This window comes from Ascaphus truei, chromosome 4 (genome assembly GCF_040206685.1).
Source record: "Ascaphus truei isolate aAscTru1 chromosome 4, aAscTru1.hap1, whole genome shotgun sequence".
Classification (NCBI taxonomy): domain Eukaryota; kingdom Metazoa; phylum Chordata; class Amphibia; order Anura; family Ascaphidae; genus Ascaphus; species Ascaphus truei.
In genome coordinates this window covers 340,415,755-340,430,205 of record NC_134486.1, presented here as the reverse complement: position 1 = coordinate 340,430,205, position 14,451 = coordinate 340,415,755, and the positions used below count along the sequence as shown (strand labels likewise).

At 41.1% G+C, this 14,451-nt stretch overlaps 1 protein-coding gene across 1 annotated transcript in view; it reads right to left on the bottom strand.

Moving 5' to 3' along the window:
• HMGCLL1 (3-hydroxy-3-methylglutaryl-CoA lyase like 1) overlaps positions 1 to 14,451 on the bottom strand; it is a 214,200-nt gene that overhangs the window by 156,639 nt on the left and 43,110 nt on the right. The window contains exon 4 of the mRNA XM_075594829.1: positions 6,595 to 6,702. Within this exon, the coding sequence (XP_075450944.1) occupies positions 6,595 to 6,702 (108 nt within the window). The remainder of the gene's footprint in view (positions 1 to 6,594; positions 6,703 to 14,451) is intronic.

The window sequence follows — 14,451 nt, the reverse complement described above, 5'->3', positions numbered from 1 at the left end:
CCTTTCCCCTTTGGCCCAACACTCGGCGCAGCAGCGGTGAGAGCTGCACCAATTCATTGTGCTACACCTGCCAAGCTGCGGGGAAACGAGGATCCAGAGAGGCACATACAGTCTGGCGTGCTGCAACCATCCCCCTGGCCCTGATGCGGATGCGGTAGCAGTGGTAGCTGAAAAAGGAGAGGGGATAATCTCAGATATATCCACTGCTTGTATATATCATTCGTCTGGTGAGTGGGCAATCCACCCAGTGCAGCTGTTACATGGTCCCATATTAATTGTCCTTAATTGTTACCCATTGTAATTTTCATTTGTATATGTTTTGTATGTCCAGTGTTTTTAATTATTTTATTAAATGTTGTTATTTTCAATTCACCCTTGATCTCAGCTGATATATAATTAGTAATAGTATATGCTGTTTGTTTTAACAGTATTACACTATGTTCTGTGTTTTTTTACTCTTTTTTTAAGCACATCTTTATCACATGGAATCCTCATCGGTCTCCTCCTGGTGGTGATTATATCCTTTCATGTTGGCGCCTTGTATATTACTAATCCTTTTTTTTCCTTTTTGTTATCTGACCAGGGGGTCAGTTTTTAGTATAAGGGCAGCCCCCTAATTTAGGGATTGATTATCCATATAGTTAGCGCTACCTAAACTGTGTTTTTAATAGGCTGCAATGCTTCGCGTGTCTACCAGATGGCATAAATTCATGAATTGTAATGCAGTATATATATATGTACTGTGCAGTATTGCAGCCAGCGGGAATAAAATGCTTCAATCCCTGCTTAGAAAATAACCCAATGCACTCGGGAAGAAAACAGTCACAAACCTCAATACACCCGGGTATACCCGAATTCGTGGGACTAGCCGAGCTCGAATAAAGTGTGTCGCCAGTGTACAATGTGGCTGTGGTGACTGATCAACTCACGAATGCCGTCCGCAATCTGTATCCTACCCGAAGTGACCGGAGACCAACTACACAGCGTGCACGTGAACTCTCGTGGCTCGCTGGTGGTGACGTCAGTGACAAGCGTCTCTCTTTTGGCATCGGGTGTCTACGGTGGCAGGACAGGGACGTACGACACTAAGCTCCTCCTCCCTGGAGTACCGTGAGCCCCGAGTACCAGCTAGAGGGGAACCATCCGTTCAGACCACATGGGGTCCGTGAATGATTGAGGTGAAGATGTGGCACAAGCACAGATTCTATCCCCTGCCTGAGCAAGATTGATTTCTTGTAAGTTGGGTATTTTTAAGTTTTAGATAAGTGTAGTAGTTTTAGATACTGCGCAATTGGTGTGTCCTTTATTTATTTCCCAGGACAACCTACAGAGATACCCTACAAGGACACTTCCATTTGTCAAAGGCTTACCTTGAAGCATCCAACATCTGAATCTGGAGACTGTCCAGTATTTATGGACTGACATTTGGACTACGGTATTTTGGACTTATGTCAATTTTATAGCGCCGAGGAACGCATATTTTGTGTTTGTTGCATTTGTCCAACAGGTCCTGGGAGTATCTGTTTTATGGGGTTCCCCTTGGCAGCTCTTCTCGTCCAGTTAATTGTTCTTATCACATTTCACTGGTTCACTTCACATGCAATGTTTCACATTATTACCCTTATTTAGTTTAATTGCACCTCACATTGTTTGGTTTAGGTTAGCACTTGTAGGGAGTTTATTTAGGTCGTTTGTTGTGAGTTACACATTTTTATATATTTAAATGCCTTTAGAACTTTAGGTATAGTACTACTGTAAGTGTGTAGACAGTAAAAACATGAACACACCAAAAAGTATATTTAAAAAATGAAAATGTTTCTTTGTACAGGATAATAAAGGAAAAAATAATAATACAAAAATACATTGTCACCTCTTCTTCCGGATGTAAAATGTTTATTACGCACGTGTATAGCAAATTGGAACCTTGTTGAAACGCATATGCGTGTCATCACATTTCTGCGCATGTGTGAATGGCAAATTGGAACCTTCTTGAAACGCATGTGCGTGTCATGACATTTCTGCACATACGTATCATTATGTTCCTAATTAAATCACTGTACAGTAAAATACAGTGCACGGAGTCTGCTAGATATCTGCTAGACAGTAGTACAGTACTGCTGTGAATGTATCTAGATAGTAAAAACACCTTTATTTTCTAGATTTATATAGTATTTTGTACATACTGTATTTTGTACAGTACATCAATGACACATTTTTATATATTTAAATACCTTTAGAACGTTAGGTATAATATTACTGTAAGTGTATAGACAGTTAAAACATGAATATACCAAAAAGTATATTTAAAGAATTACATTTTGTATTTGATAATAAAGAATAATAAAGGAAAAAGAATAATACAAAAATATGATGTTGCCTTTTCTTCAAAATTTACAATCTTGTCTTTTTCTTCTTCAAAATGGCTGGTGCTTCCCATGACAGATCACAAGATTTGAAACTCATAGAACTGGTGAGGCAAGCGCTGAAGGATCATATAAGAAAGGTTGTTAGCATCTTAATTCCTATGGAAGCAGAAAGGGTGTACTTAGTTTTTCACACATAGCTTCTCCATTTTGCTTTATTTTTGTTAAATAAATCATGACACGGTGTAATATGTCATGTGTTGTTGTTCATCTGAGGTTGTATTTACTTCATTTTAAGACCTGCTAAGGAACAGATGATTTGTTATGTCCTGATATGTAAACCCATAGAATTCAAAGAGGGTGTACTTTCTTTTTCACACCACTGTAAGGTTTTGTTTAAAGCTCACAATTATTCTCTCCTTCTCAAGAAAAGTAAAATTGTCACTTACATTTTTTTTTCCTGTTAGATTTCTATGTTTGAATCACAATGCGCATGCATGTGGAACCAGGAAATGTACATTTTATAACTATTACAATTGATAAAATATGAACAAAATGCATCACATATTGTTTTCCATTAACCAGGAAGTGGAATAAAAGCAAGAAACATCTTGTTGTGAAATTTTAGTACAGGCTTTGACATGTAATTGAATCGATCACATACTACTGTACTGAACAGTGCATAGTGTGTTGTCCAAAATAATAGCGTGGCAAAGTTTTTAAAGCGTGAAGCTGGCAATACTAACTGTATAAAAGTAAAAAAGGCAACGGTTTAAAAAAGCGATGTTAGAGTTCCATCAAACTTCAACCTTATCTTTTGACTTCAAAGCTTCTTTTCTGGAAAAAAAATGATACTATTATTTCCGGTAGTGCGCATGCGTCAAGTCGTGCTTTAGTGTTCATGTGTACAAGCATTGATATGGCAGGCATACACTACTGTAGTGTCATTGGGAATAAAAGTTAACACACATTCCCAGCTAGCTCAAACTCCCACACCCACCACATCATGAATATATATTTATGTCAACAAGAGAGCTACTGAGCGTGGCAATTGTATATAACAAGAGACAGCCCAATGCAAGAGACAGCCCAATGCTAATCACATTGACAAAACATATATGGTAAAAAGTATAAAGTAAAACACTTCAATAATAAATAAAGTTAATACTGTATAGTGTATAGTACATTATATTTAACTTCATTATAAACTTTGCTTACCGGGTGGAGATGAGCCAATGACAAAAGTGTATTGTGCGTACATGCTGGAGTCACTCATGTAGTCTGCATTATAGTTGACACGTGCCTGCTGAAGCTGGTAATCAGGCGTGCGAGATAGCAAAGATTGCAGTTCGCCAGGTTTTGAGTGATGGTCAGCCCGTTATTGCAATAGTATTGGCAAGCCAGATTTGGTACATTACAGGTTTGGGAAATATGAATCTTAAATGGATTAAACACGACCTTTCTCCTTTTGAAGTCACCATGAGAAAACATACCGGCAAAAGCTGGGAGCACAGACCAATAACCCCTGCTATCTCCCTGAGAAGGGGCTTTTTAGTTAAAGTTTGCCTTATCAAATGCTTCCACCAATGATGGTTAGTTGAAAATGTGAATCATAGTTTTCAATGATATAATAATAATATATCTCAGCTGAAGTCACCTTCTTATCTGTTCCAGCATTAATTGCAGAAAATATTAAAAATGCATAACTACAGTTCAGTGTACTATAAGGACTTGACCTGATGTTGAGTGTATGTCTATTCAGCAATTGTGCAGGCATAGCAATTGAGAATAATGTACAAAACATTGTGTTTAGATACTTAAATTATGAAAATGCCTACATTTGATAACGTCTTCAGCGTCTGTATTAAACCCTGTTTTTATCTGTTTTTTAAAAACCTGCAAATTGACTTCAGTAAATAACTCTACTATCCACTGCATAGTGCAAAGGAAAATTCATTTTTGCCATCTGTCGGATACGCGAAGAACTGCACCAAACAAATCAAAATCCAGGTAATTCAAAGAAATCAACAACAATAAACACAGGTGTGATTGGTAGCATTCACAGTAGTGTTCACGGAAGAATAACGAGTGAATCCCGCGTGGAATACAGCAGATATTGCGAAAATGGCTCAGAGACATGATTGGTTAATGGCCGCTGCATCTGTATACAAATTAAATCACGGATTTTGGCAACTTGTTCACAATATCTACTTACTGGTCTAGCCCCTGACCAGCATAGCAAAAAACAATATTTTATTCATTTACATTCAGTCAGGTCCTACTTATCCTACTTCAGTGACTTTCACCTTCTTAAATACAGTAGTTTAAAAATTAGTTTGTAAAGATCAGTTGTAAGTATTATATGGCATAAGCAACACAAAGAACACGAATTAAGAAAACCCTACTATACATGCATAAAAATAATCAACAGCTGTTAGTCAGGTGATTTCTGGAGAACAGATAGCTATATGGGTTAATCAAAAATATCTGTGTGTTGTCTTTTATTTTAAATGAAAATTTCCTACAAATATTCCCAATAAAAGTCTTTAGCACAAAATAGCTTATCATGTGCATAATAAAAATGTTAATCAGTCATGCTTCCTGACTATGGAAGACACTAGGATAAAGGCGTTAAACATAAAATTAAACAACTGAAAAATGGAATCATATTCATTAAAGAGGCAATCCAAGCCGGTTTTTCTTCTTCATCTAAAAATGATTTAAATACAGGATTGAAGCAGGGGCTCTCCGGAGCTGAACCCCATGAATTTCAGCTCCGAGAACCCCTAGCTTCCAGAGGTACTCACTGTGACGATCGAGCCCCTAAATAGTGTTGGGACTGAAGGGGTTAATGTGTAAACGGTGTGTAATAACTTGCATTAGTCTTCACCATCTGTATTTGTCCCAGATTGCAGCTGAATTTCCCAGCTGCAATGGGTTTTAAATGGTGTTTCCCCTAAATCATCTTGGGAAGGAAAAGGTTAACTGTATTGGGTGTATAATCATGTGTTCCCTGCCCTAAAATGCGATTCCTTCACTGGAAAACATATTTAAGAACTTGTCAATGTTTTTGCTATAAGTTATAATATTGGGCAGAGCTCCCCAAATGGAGCTTTGATGGGTTAAGTGTATGCAAGGGGAGAACACTTAAAGTCCTTTTGTGATGTCCTACACTTCCCGACCCCTGTGAACAAGTAACACCAGAGGTGAGACAATATGCTGATCAAAGGGCTATGACTCACCCCATTGAATATGCAACTAGGTTATAACCATTTGACTCGTCAAAGGTGACACCCTGAGACAAATCTTTGACAGTCCACTGACACTTCAGCCAGATGTTCGGACTCCAGATATTCTGGGCCCTTTCTACTAAGCAGTGCTACCAAGCTGCTCACTGAGCATGCTCAGAGTTACCTGGGCTGGCCTTACGACCATTTCCCACATTACCTGGAAATGTCTGATAGGTGCAAGATAATTCATTGCCAATCCGATGAGGCCCATGTTAAAAACCAGGTCCCTTAGCTTTAAAAGGTGCCTGCAGCCTCATCCCTGTGCTGTTCATGATGTTCTGAATTCAAGGCTGAACTGCTATCCCTGCGTCGGGATATTTCACCCTATACCATTTTGTAAGTGTTTTTATCCCATGTTATGCGTTTTACTGTGTGTGTTATTCTGAAAAGAAATAAACTTACAGGTTTATTTTATCGCTGTCTTGCTCCAATCAGTTCCCAGTGATTTTGTGTTGATAAGTTCTGTTCCACCGTGACACTTACCTCCATAGGGGGTGCTGGTAGCCACTCCAGGATTCACTGGTGGCTGCATCTCTATGTACTACATTGAGCAATTGGACCAATATCACTATGATACTATTTTATACATATATGCGAATGTAGCTCATTATAACAGAAAATATGTGTCCTAATTAAAAATGAAAATTATTTAAAAGAATGGAATTTTTGGTTCAAATTCCTTTTTTCCCCTTGTCTTTATACATTTTTAAGCATACAGGTACATGGGCCCAGATTTAATAAGCAATGCTTATCCACCAGACAGTAAGCTTTGAAAAATCTTTTTGCTCATTCAAGTGAATTATCCGTAACGTGCCTTCCACTGCTGAATGGTGTGTTTAATAAATAATATAACACCACTTAGTAAATGTGTACCTTTTTTTTCAAAGCATCTTAATCATTCAAAAAACAGAATTAATAAAAAACAAGTATATAGATCTTACCTGGGGAACCCATTTTGAAGAAACAAAGCTGGTCACCTCTATAACTGGTAAGCCTGCTTCAGAAAGGCGATTGATTAACTCAATTTTCACATTGGTTGGTACAAATGCCTGTGGAAAAAATCTTACATTATTTTTTTCAAGCATTTTTTCCTATACATATTATGAATTTTGGTTCCCAAGGTCAAAAGCATCTAAAGCAGTAGTATGTCATCAAAAATGGAAAACATACAGTTATTGTTCTTTTATAAATACATATTGAAAATGTTCATTCTACATAGCCCATGCTCTGTAAAATGAACATATAACACATTTCTCAACAAGTTGCATGCACCTTTAGTAATGAAAGGATTACAATAATGTGGCCCTTGTATCAAGATTCAGATTTTAAACACTACATTTTTTTTAATACCAAATGAAAAATAGATGAGCTCACCAGTGCCCCAATACTCTTCTTGAAATGGATGTGTATTTTATAATATTTATGGACACAGAGAGAGAAAAAGACAGATAAATTAATACACCCATTGACATTTGGTTTGGTTTAACCCATATACAGAAAGATGGATGATTTATTTTATATTTATTTATTCTTTAGCTCTGGATGGCTCTTTCGATCCTCTGTGTGGTATATATATATATATATATATATATATATATATATATATATATATATATATATATATAGCAGAAAATAGCCGTGTTAGTCCAGTTGCGATAGTGCAGAATAAATGAGTTCTTCAGTATTAGGTGATACTTTTTTTATTGGACTAACAATTTATGTCATAGGACAAGCTTTCGAGAGTTATCCTCTCTTCTTCAGGTCAAGCAATACTGACATACTCTTCATCTCTCTACTGATATATTCTCGACTAAGAGTAATACTGAAGACACACAGAACCCCTATATAGCACTCTCTTCCTAAGTGAGATGATGAATGAGTTAAAACATATTTATTCAAAAACTAGGTTAAAACAATGGGGTTTAAAACATGTATTAAATAATACCAAGTGTTTTATAGACTCTTGGGGTAAGTTCTCCAGAGGAGTGTCAATAGGATATTAAAGTCCAGTGTTGGTGAACTCACTGGCCCTAGTAACCTTCGTATAGAGCGATTGGCTAGAGTTTGGTGTTGTGTAAGAACGATAATAATGACCATACATGTAATGCCACAGTAATTGAGTGCTAATTTGGTGCACAGATATACAGAACCTATCACTGTGCTGCTTGATACTGCTTGATACTGCAGTCAGTTACACCAAATATTATTACTAACGCCAAGTAAGTAAGTAAGTGCGTGAGTAAAAGGGATAGACAATGTGCTATAACGTGTGAACAGTGGATCTGGATTATGCAGGTCCCAAGTTGACACTAGTACTCAGGATATAATTACTGATAGGGGTGAAGGCACTGCTGAAACTCCTATATACACAGATTAGGAGTAACTGCTAAATGCTGCACCTTATAGGACCAGTTAACAGGTTAATAATTGAAAACCTTTTCCTAATTGGTGCAGCACTCCTCCATATATGGTGAGGAACTGGTACAGCACCGACATTGTTTATTGCACTAAATCACGACGGCACGCCGAGATCTACCCCAGCTGCCGCCAGTAACAACCGCGCGCCGCCGCGTTTCCCCCACGCACCCCCCCTCCACTTCGCGCGCAATTTACCCCCCTTCTCGACCCCGTACCCGGCTCCTGCTCTGCCCCTCTGCTTCCCCGCACCCCCGCTTACCTTCATTTGATCTCCAGGGGTGTCGGGGAAGCCTGGGGAAGCCGGGGAAGACGGGGAAGACGGGCGCGCATGTTACTGTGACGTCACAGTGCGCCGCCACGCGCCGCGGCTACCCGCTTCCCAGACACATGTAGCCGGCGGCTTTTTCTGCAATAAACAATGTCGCTACTGTAGTCCAGATGTTAATTGCTGGATAGGGTACTGTTAGCTGGTGAGGTAAAATCCTTTAACTCAATGTAGTGATCGGATAATAGCAGAATAGTACTCCCTCATATATAAATAGTATTGTGCCAGATAAATAGATCGTTCCCTTATGACGGCTCACAAGACCATCAGGTCTATTTAGAGCCCGTATATGTGCCGCAGCCGAGCCATGCTGACTTCCTCTAGTTGCATAGAGTCAGCGTCTGTAATCGAGGGCTCTGCGCGTGCACGTGACTGCGTGTTTCGCGAGTATGCTTTTTCAAGCCCTTGAGTTTGTGTACCTGTCTTGACAAGTCAGTTCTGGTTTCTAGTTCTAAGTAGTTGTCCTGCTTTTTGTTGGTTTGAAATCCCTTATGTTGTGTCCATGGTCTGCTGTCATAATGAGAAAGGAGTTGTAGTTTCTTCTGTTTCTTCTTGATTAAGTTCCGCTGCAGTCTCTTGTGCAGAGTTTGAATATCTTTTTCTAGTTTGTTGGTATTTGCACTGCTTTGCAATTGCAGGGTTTAGAGTATTGTGCATTTTTGCCGTTCTAATTCCTGTTTTTTTCCATATAGTTGATGGATCAGGGTGTTTCTCAGTTTCTCACTGAGGCGTTTGCATTGTTCTTCAGCGAAATGGGAATTGTGTGTTGTTGCAAGTGGGTTTTTGATCTTCAGCCCATTTGGTATCCAGTTCCTTCTCTTGCATTCTGATAGGAAGTAGATGTCGCTGATTAGTTGTGATTCCTTTGTAATCAGTTTGGTCAGGGTCTTTTTCATACGGCTATATGGCGTATCTTCCATCATGAATAAAGCAGAAAATAGCCGTGTTAGTCCAGTTGCGATAGTGCAGAATAAATGAGTTCTTCAGTATTAGGTGATACCGTTTTTATTGGACTAACAATTTGTGTCATAGGACAAGCTTTCGAGAGTTATCCTGTCTTCTTCAGGTCTGCAATACTGATATACAAAGGATTCAATGGCTAAAACTGTGTAAAGAGAGGAAAAAACAAAACAGATATGTACTGTAGATAAGGTGGGGTGTTAAAAGAGTTTGAAGCCAGGGGACAGTGCCAAAGCAAGGTGGGGAGGGGAAGGGATGCTGGGGGGGGGGGAGAAAGTGTTGATAAGAATTGAGGCAAGCAGGATAATTACAAACAATTTTGATAGGGTGTGAGAAAACCCATGTCCGCATTAAGTCCTTTGGTTTTGGTGTCAAAGAGTCTTATCATTCTGAGTTCAAATGTTTTCCGTTCTTGGGTGCGTTTAAACATTCCAATGAGGATTGTGATTTTTAAATAATTTATGGAATGATCTGGTTGTGAGAAGTGATGTCCCACAGGTGAGCAGTATCTTCCTTCTTCGTGATGGAGTATAGAGTGTCTGTGCATATTCATTCTTCCTCATAGTTTTTGGCTGGTTTCCCCAATGTAGCAACCTTGGTCACATTTGTTGCACTGTATTATATACTCTATATTCCTGGATGTGCAGCTGTATGATCCTTTAACATTGAATGTTCTATGGTTGTGACTGGCTGTGGGATCTTGGCAAATATGTTTGCAGAGTTTGCAGCGTTTGTTGTTGCACGGTTTTGTGTCATTATCCATGTCTTTAAAATCGTTGTGAAGTTTTCTGCTGACTAATTTCTGTTTGAGGTTTGGTGGTTGCCGGAATGCAAGAATGGGAGGTTTGGGAAAGATTTCTTTTAATGTCGCATCCTCTGTCAGCATGGGTTGCAGATCTTTTATTATGCACAGACATCTCGCACAAATAAAAGCATTTCGTTAGCCACAGAACGGTATCATCTATTTATTTTTTGATTATTGAAGTTCGGCTAACACGGTACTGATACCTCTACACATATATATATATATATATATATATATATATATATAGAGAGAGAGAGAGAGAGAGAGAGAGAGAGAGAGAGAGAGAGAGAGAGAGAGAGAGAGAGAGAGAGAGAGAGAGAGAGAGAGAGAGAGAGAGAGAGAGAGAGAGATAAAAAGAGAGAGATAAAAAGAGAGAGATAAAAAGAGAGAGAAAAGAAACAGCAAGTACTCCAATGTAGCTATTAAAAAAAAACCTGATACTTGTCCCATAAGTAATGTAAAGAGTACATTACCATCCAACAGGGCAGCATGACAGCAAAGAGAGGCAGCACTCAGAGGTAAGTAATCAAAACAATGTATTGAAACAGACACAATGTTCCAATGTTTCCATCCCCAGTGGGATCGGCACACCACCAGGAAGAAGATCCCTCTGTGGATTGAAACGTCAGAACTTTGTATCTGTTTCAATACATTGTTTTGATTACTTACCTCTGAGCGCTGCTTCACTTTGCTGTTCTGCTGCCCTGCTGGATGGTAACAGAATATATATATATATATATATATATATATATATATATATATATATATATATATATATATATATATATGTCCTGTCTGAGCTCCCCATTGCCTTTGTTTTGCCTACTGCCTGCCTCGACCCCGGAATGTACCTGATTACCCTTGCATACCAGGCCTCTGATCCCAGGCCAAGGTCAGTGTATTACTCCCTACCTCTGCCCTGCGGGTCTGTTACCTGTTTGTAGTCAGCAACGTTACACATTGCACGAGCCATGCAATGGACCCCGCAGAGGTACTGAACACCGTTCTACCCATCTAACTATGCTGGATCAGAAACTGGATTCAATCTCCGCTACACTGCAGACCCTGTGCAGTCACACTGCACCAGTATCTGTGGTCTGAAAAGAACCCCGGATCTCGACTCCTTTCCGCTATGGAGGGCTTCCCTCAGCTTGCAGAGGATTCTTGAACCAGAGCCAGGTGCACTTCGACCCACAACCATCATCCTTCTCTACCCACTGCTCTCAAGTGGATATATCTTCTCGCTCCTCACGGATGAAGCATTAGCTTGGGTGTCACCTCTTTATGAAAAGGGTTTCCCTTTGTTGGATGATTCTGTCGCCTTAATACAGACCTTCCGGACAATCTTTGACACCCCCGGCCGTGCGGCTTCTGCTGAATTTGCACTACTACAGTTAAAACAAGGCTATCGCACCATGGGACAATATGCTATTGCATTTAGGACCCTGGCAGCAGAGACCGATTGGAACGAGGGTGCTTTGAAGGCTGTTTTCCGTTAGGGCATTGGGGAGAGGCTGAAGGACGAATTAACGTACAGGGCCCTACCCACAGATCTGGAAGGACGGATCGCCCTTTGCATGTCCCTAGACCTTCGGATGAAATCCATTTTTACAGGAAACCTGTATAAGCAAATGATCTGGTGTTCACATATCTTTAAAGCACAGCATGGGATTAGATAAAAAGATAGTCAAACCACACACAGACAGCTGTTTCGACCTTTTGGGTCTCATCAGTGGTTGGACTGGCTTTTTTTGACACATTTTAAGTTATGGTGGGTGAAAAAGGCGACAACAAATCTTCACCGTAGCACCGTTAGCATACAGTATAGCCAATAAAGAATATCACTTGTGAGCACATTCACGTTTTAGACAGGTCTGCAACCATGCCTTTCACCATTACCACCTAGAATACAGTGCTTCTAAAGCCGTGTGAATAGCTGAGCATTTGCCTTTTTCACCCACCATTATTAGAATATATATATATATATATATTGTGGTGCCATCGCTGTCCTCTAGGGGCTGAATAGGGCAGTTATATGACTTTGCAGCTCTCATAGAGTTAATCCTCTCTGGCTTGGCTGGTCACCTGCTGGCTAATTAATCAGGAAGTGCCTTAAAAGCATGGAAGCAGCAAGGCACCGTGAGACAGTTTTCCCAGAGAAGGGATGAGACAGAGGAGCTCCCCAGCTAATGGAGGCTGGTAAAAGAAGTCTGAGAGACACTGCTGAGAGAGCTGTGCTGAAGCAGTGACATCGCCGGTTGGACTTACAGATAAGCACATCCCTTTCTATTGTTTACAAAGACTGCTGTTACCTTATTGCTTATGCTAGGGCATGTTTTGGGCTGACAACTGGCTTAGCTGGCACCCGGGTTAGTAAGGGTTGGAGCTGAGAAGTCAGTTAGCTTTCTTAATGGAAATAGGATTTGATTTTATTATTTGTTTTTTCTTAAAAGGACAGTGGGCCTGTTCATATTATTTATCCCTGTAAATAAACCCCAAGTATATAGAAATACAGTGTTTCCTGCCTCATTTGGGACAAAAGAGACTGCAATGTGGTGTCGGCATCACAATATGGTGGAGAATGCGGGCAGTCCCTAAGGAAGAAGCAGTGGAAACTGTGGGTTTGAAGATAAATGCGGGGATTTAAAATGGCCGCCCAACTGAAGTGGAAAGCAAGCAAAGTTTGTTCCAATGTGTAGGACCAGTTGTGCTTACAGCATGCACAGAGAGTGTGTGATGTGTGGATGCAATAGCACCCAGGGGTCAGAAGATTTAAAGGTACTGAACTCAAGCAGAAAACCATTTTTTTCTGAAGCGAGTAAATTTGCAGCTAGCAAGTGCTGTGTGTAAATGAAATAGTGCCTCCAGTAGTTCAAGGTGAAGAATATACCTGAAGGTAGAAAATGGAGGATACAATATGTTTTATGTGTAATATGCCTGGCCACACAAAACAATGTCCTTTCAGGAATGAGTATCCTGGCGTGGTCCCACAAAAGGAACCGCACCCGGGATGTTTTTGGTGTGAAAAGCGGAAACACACCAGAGACTGTCCCTTCAGGCAGCTTTATGACGGTGATGATGAGAGAGAATGTGTGCCCAGTATTGCTACTTTAAAGCCGAAGTTACAGCGGAGCCATGATGAGAATGTTGCTATGTTAATGCAGAGTTTGCAACAGATGACGATGTCCCTACACCAGACACGAGATGAGCTACAGCCCAGAGCGTTTGGCGCAATAGTCATGGGAACGACGACACGCCTAGAGATGACAGAGGCTGCCGCTACCACCGTGTGCAGAGAGCTGAGCGAACCAGAGAGGGTGCAACGTGTCTCTCTTGAGCAGCACACACAAGCAGCGGACCCATGGCAGAGCCAGCTGCAAGGGCTACGTACACGTCTGCAAGCAACCAAGGAGAAGCAGCGAGTGCTACTTGAATGGCTGAGTAACCAGTAAGGCCCCACAGAACAGCATGAGGAGCTGAGGGCCACACTGTGCACCACAAGAGCATCGCTGGGGGCGGAGCTTAGGTGCCAGATGACTCTATATGAGAGGGAGCGCGAGAAGGTCCAGAGACTGGAGCAAGAGCTGGAGAAGCAGAGAGGCAACTCCATCTCCATGAGTCAGTACGCCAAGAAGCCTGGAAAACAGCCTGGAAAACAGAAGCAGCGGCGGTCCTAGCGACTAAAACTGCAGAGCTCCAAAAGATGAAGGAGGCGCTGACGCAAGCCCAGAGCAAGCACCGTGAATAGGTGAGGGCCCTGAGAAGGGACTTGCAGGATCAAATTGAAGAGCTGCAGACGCAGATTGCTGAGCGACAAATACAGCTCGCCAAGAGGGAGGTGGTGACCGCCCGTCAGGTGGCTTGCCTGACATTGCGCTATGAAAACAAGATGGCCGATACCCGCAAGCTGCTGGACCACACGGCCAATGAGAGGGCCCGACTGCAACTGGAGCTGGACAAGGTCTGGGAGGAGCACCGGCAGCTGCAGGTCAGAAATAGAGGAAAAGAAACAGATTAAAACCTTGCGCTGAACCAGCTGGCAGATGTGGAGTCGCGACTCAACGCCAAAGAAGCTGAACTTGAAGCTACACTAAGTGAAAAAAGAAATGCAGAAGGACAGCTTCATGACCTGAGGAAGGACCTGGAGTCGGAGCGTGCTGACCGCCAGGTGGCAGAGAAACAAAAGCGTGACCTGGACGAGATACTCGAGGCCCTAAAGACTGAGCATGAGGCTATGTTGGACTCTACTGCTGCCCAACAGGTGGTTTCTCAGCTGAAGTTGAAGAAAAA